The sequence below is a fragment of the Equus quagga genome, chromosome 2 (assembly GCF_021613505.1).
Source record: "Equus quagga isolate Etosha38 chromosome 2, UCLA_HA_Equagga_1.0, whole genome shotgun sequence".
Classification (NCBI taxonomy): Eukaryota; Metazoa; Chordata; class Mammalia; order Perissodactyla; family Equidae; genus Equus; species Equus quagga.
In genome coordinates this window covers 30,595,984-30,600,535 of record NC_060268.1, presented here as the reverse complement: position 1 = coordinate 30,600,535, position 4,552 = coordinate 30,595,984, and the positions used below count along the sequence as shown (strand labels likewise).

General features: G+C 35.0%; 1 protein-coding gene across 1 annotated transcript; it reads right to left on the bottom strand.

The window, feature by feature from the left end:
- Window positions 1–2,207: 2,207 nt before the first annotated feature.
- LOC124235661 (olfactory receptor 4K14) lies at window positions 2,208–3,143 on the bottom strand. The gene has a single exon (XM_046653951.1). The coding sequence runs from the start codon at window positions 3,138–3,140 to the stop codon at window positions 2,208–2,210; it is 933 nt and encodes a 310-aa protein (XP_046509907.1). The 5' UTR covers window positions 3,141–3,143.
- Between the last annotated feature and the right edge of the window lie 1,409 nt (window positions 3,144–4,552).

Below are 4,552 nucleotides of genomic sequence, written 5' to 3'. Positions count from 1 at the left end.
ACTTATGTTACGCTTTCAAACATTTCCATGAGATATTTGTTCTGCTCATTTTATACATGATAAAAATAAGGTTAAGATGAGGTAAGGATATTGAGCAAGTTTACACAGTTAGAAAGTGGCAAGTGGATTTCATGTCCAGGTTGGTATTGTTTTTTGTTGTTCCAGAATGGCACACTTTTAGAATATACGTCTGCCTAGTATGAAGTAAGCTGTGACCTGTGCAGACAATGTTATTTTCTGCTTACCCTCTCACACCTCTTTCCTACTCCTAATATCGAAAAATCTTGGAAGATGAGGACTTCAACTCAAGAGGATACTTAAGTTTCTTGCAAAATCAGTCATACAGCATGAGCACAGCACAACTGATGCAATGTATTTTTGTATACTCAAAAGATAAGAAAAAACCTAAGAAAAACAAAGCCGCAGTAATGTGCACAGATATAAGATAAACCAGGTATAAAGAACATACAAAATAAAGGGAGAAGAATGTCACGACTGTTGTGAATATTATAAAAATCTGTTAGCAGTAACGTCAGGACTGGATTAAGTTTCTCTCTCAAGTTCTCTTGGAGCATATCATGTTTATCCCTAGCATATCTCTCATTTCACAGCATATTGTATGATTGTCTATACACTTGCTTTTATTCCAGTAAACTGGGAATGTATGTTCTTAAACACTCTTCCCTCCTAGCTTAGTGCATGGAATCTGCAGGTGCTTGAAAACATTTATTAATTGAATAAATAAATGTATAAATAGTATTACTTATATCTTGATGATAAGAAATGACTATGTCCAAAGCGTATAAAGTCAATGATCATTATTATATCGATAAAATGAAGAAAATTAATCCAAGGCAGAAATTTATTTCCTTTTAAGCTCTTTTTCTGTTCACATATATGGGTGTAATTGATCATAAAAATTGACTATGTCCAATGTCTATAAAATCAAAGCAGTGTTATCACAATGGCAAGCAAGGGGACTGTAGAGAAATTTATTTTAAGGCAGAAGTTGTTTTCCTCCTATGTTCTTTTAGTGTTTATGCACATGTGTAGGATTCTAGTCATAAAGGAAGGTACTGCTGAAGTAGCATACTTCTCCTGATTGAAGACAATGTTCAAAATTATTGGAAGTTTCACCCAGTTACCCAAGTAGTTCAATCATTGTCCAGTCCTTTCCTTTGGTTTGATGTTTCAGAATCAACTTATGAGAAAATTGCTTGAATTCTATGAACATTAATTTATTTAATATCAAATTTAACACTTGTTTATTACTGTCTTTTTAGAATCCAGACATTTAAAAACTTAGCATAAGATCTGAATCTGTGGTATTCAAACACACACTTCCTAACAGATGACTGTTCAAGAGACAGAATCAATTCAGTAAGATGCAGTGCCTATTTAAAATCCACTGTGGGTTAAAGTTTATTAATTTACTAATCCAATGCATATTAAGTGGTGACATTATAGTTCATGTTTATACCATGAAATATTTAGCCATAAAATATACATGTTCCCATGTTAAAATAAACTTCTGTAATTGAGTATCACTGGCGTAATTCATTTTTTAAATAAAAAGGTTGAATATAATACATATTCACAAGAAAATAATAAACTTTTTAAATTAATGGGCTATTGAAATAGTTATTTTTTACCTTCTCCTCCCAGGCTTTCAAAACTAGGAGAAGGCTTCACAGGGTATTATTTACCCTTACGCTAGCTTCCCTGTGCCAATGTCTCATGTCTTGAATACCTATGAACTGATAGCCCTTGCTGTGTTGGACTATGATTAGGAAACAAAAACTTATTTTCATTCCAATTTTTTAGACAAAATAAAGTAGTAAGAGAAATTCGGCTAAAAAAAAAGAAACAAAATTGCTGAGTTCATTCCAAAGTGTACGTACGGGGTTGGGTATATATATATATATAGGGTTAGGGTTAGGGTTAGGGTTAGCATTCGGGTTCGGGTTCGGGTTAGGGTTAGGGTTCAGGTTAGGGTTAGGGTTAAGGTTAGGGTTAGGTTTATTTTATATGTAAAATAAAACTATGTATACATTTTTGTTATTGACATCAACAACTATTTCTCTGTGATGTAACACAATACAAATTACATCATATAGCGTCAGAATGAAATCTTTGATAGGAATCATATTAAAGAAATGTTATCTCCTGAATGAGTAAGAACATGTAGCTCTATGGAAAGCTGAAAATCAGTGAATAGTCACAGGTCGGCTCCACAGTTTCTTCATAGCTGTTTTCATGTCTTTATTTCTCAATGTGTAGATAAGGGGGTTCAAGAGTGGAGTAAAAATGGTGTAAAACACAGAGAGGAGCTTGTCCACAGAGAACCGGCTGAAAGGCCACACGTAAATGAAAATGCAGGGCCCAAAGAAGAGTGTGACTACCATGATATGAGCAGAACAAGTAGAGAGTGCTTTGTATACCCCACCAGTGACATTGTGTTGGACTGTGACGAGGATAACAGTGTAGGAGATCACGAGGAGCAGAAAACAGCTCAAGGAAAGCAACCCACTGTCTGAAATCATAAGTATGCCCAAGACATAGGTGTCCATGCAGGCAAGCTTGATCACAAGAGGAAGGTCACAGAAGAAGCTGTCCACCTCATTGGGGCCACAGTAAGGTAAGTTCACAGTAAAGGCTACTTGACTGGTGGAGTGCACAAATCCAATGACCCACGAAACCAACACCAGCCTCAGGCAAGTCTGCCGGCTCATCATGGTCATGTAATGCAAGGGTTTGCATATGGCCACATATCTGTCATAGGCCATGGAAACGAGAAGTACCATCTCAGCCCCACCAATAAAATGCAAAAAGAAGATTTGAGCCATACATCCTCCAAAGGAGATGAGTTTTTGATCACTAAGGAAGTCCTTGATCATCTTGGGGGTGGCAAATGAGGCCAGCCATATGTCCAGGAAAGATAGATTCCCCAGGAGGAAGTACATAGGGGAAGAGTGCAAGCAGGGGTCAAAAGTTACAGTAACCACAATGATAAAGTTACCAAGCACAGTGGCCACATAGGTTCCAGAGAAGAATATAAAGAAAAAATTTTGGAGATGCCGTGAAGTACAGAGTCCATGCAACACAAATTCTGACACCAAGGAATAATTCTGCAGGTCCATTATCTCAGGGTTCAGATTTTGTTCTGAATGTATATAAAGAAAAGAGATGTAAACAAAAGTGCCTGTCAACTGCCAGGTGCGTGAAAGTGACCAACTAAGTGTTATCTGAGTATAATTTTTAATTTGTAAAAGAGAATCTAAAATACAGTATATGGAGATTAAAACCAAATCCACACCAACATGTATATTTACCTTTTTCAGACTTCAGTGTTTCCTTAGGGGCAGTCAGATATTCAGGGAGACTCTAACACAGGTGACAGTTGTAGAAACATTTATTTTCTTCCTTCTCTAGGTTTTGTCCATAGGAAAATGTGGAATCAACAAGTATAGAACATGAACCAAACATCCTTAGGAGGATTGAAAATATGAAGATTTTCTGAATCATATTATGTTCTCTCCATCTGCATCAATATCATTGCCCAATGGTTGATCATTTTTAAGCATCAGACCTAGGAATTTAAATTAAAGCTCAATTGCAAAAAAAAAGAAAAAATCATGTAAAAACAAAGGCAACTGCATACACATTATCCAATCTCTCTCCCTTCTCCATTCTCTCTGTTTACCCACACAAACACAAAACAAAATCTAGCAAAGTCACTTTAGTGTGTGGTTATGTCTATATATCTAAACACTAATCAGCATGTATCTCTCCTGAAGCCAAGAGAAGAAGTAAATTTCATTCCTTGATGATAAAGTTAAAAGCAGAAAGATTATTTTAAGCTAAAAAGCATGTTCTAGATGTAATCATATTTGGGATGATGTATAAATATAGGATAGCTCCTAGATCATGAACTCAAGTAACGCATGTTGTTTAGTAATTTTGGGGGAGGGACATTATTGTGTTGTATGTGAGTTATAGAATGGCGTTTATCATATTCTCAGATAACATATTTTAGGAAAATTTGATCTGAATAATAGCACAAATAATAGCACAAAGTTTTAATCTAAAGCATTAATCTATGTCATCAGACAGAACAGCATCTAATTGTAGGCCACACAACCCGCATAAGACATAATTATCAAATTTACAGCTAACACAAGTCTGACAGAGCTCAGTTATAAAATATTTTAAAAACATGGAAATATATACTGTAGTCAGAGAATCTCATATATGAAGAAGAGAGAAAAGAGTGTAGACTGATACCATGCTAACAGAGATGTAGAGTAGTATATTATTAATGCATTTTGTTGTAATTCTTGTGCGTTTTTATGTATTATAATTATAATGAGAACATATTTTTACTTTTATGATTTAAAAGTAAGGAAAAACTTTTTTTCTCAAAAAAAATCTCATGGTATAAGTTCTTGTAATGCCTATGATTAAATGATTCCTAAGGAAGATCTGGTTCAGGACAATCCTACCTTTTTCTCCAACTAATATTCAGCTCAAGATATTGCTTTCCAAAGAGCAG

Bases quoted from the DNA above. Each gene is read 5' to 3' on its own strand.
- LOC124235661 (XM_046653951.1), bottom strand. From the start codon at position 3,140: ATGGACCTGCAGAATTATTCCTTGGTGTCAGAATTTGTGTTGCATGGA.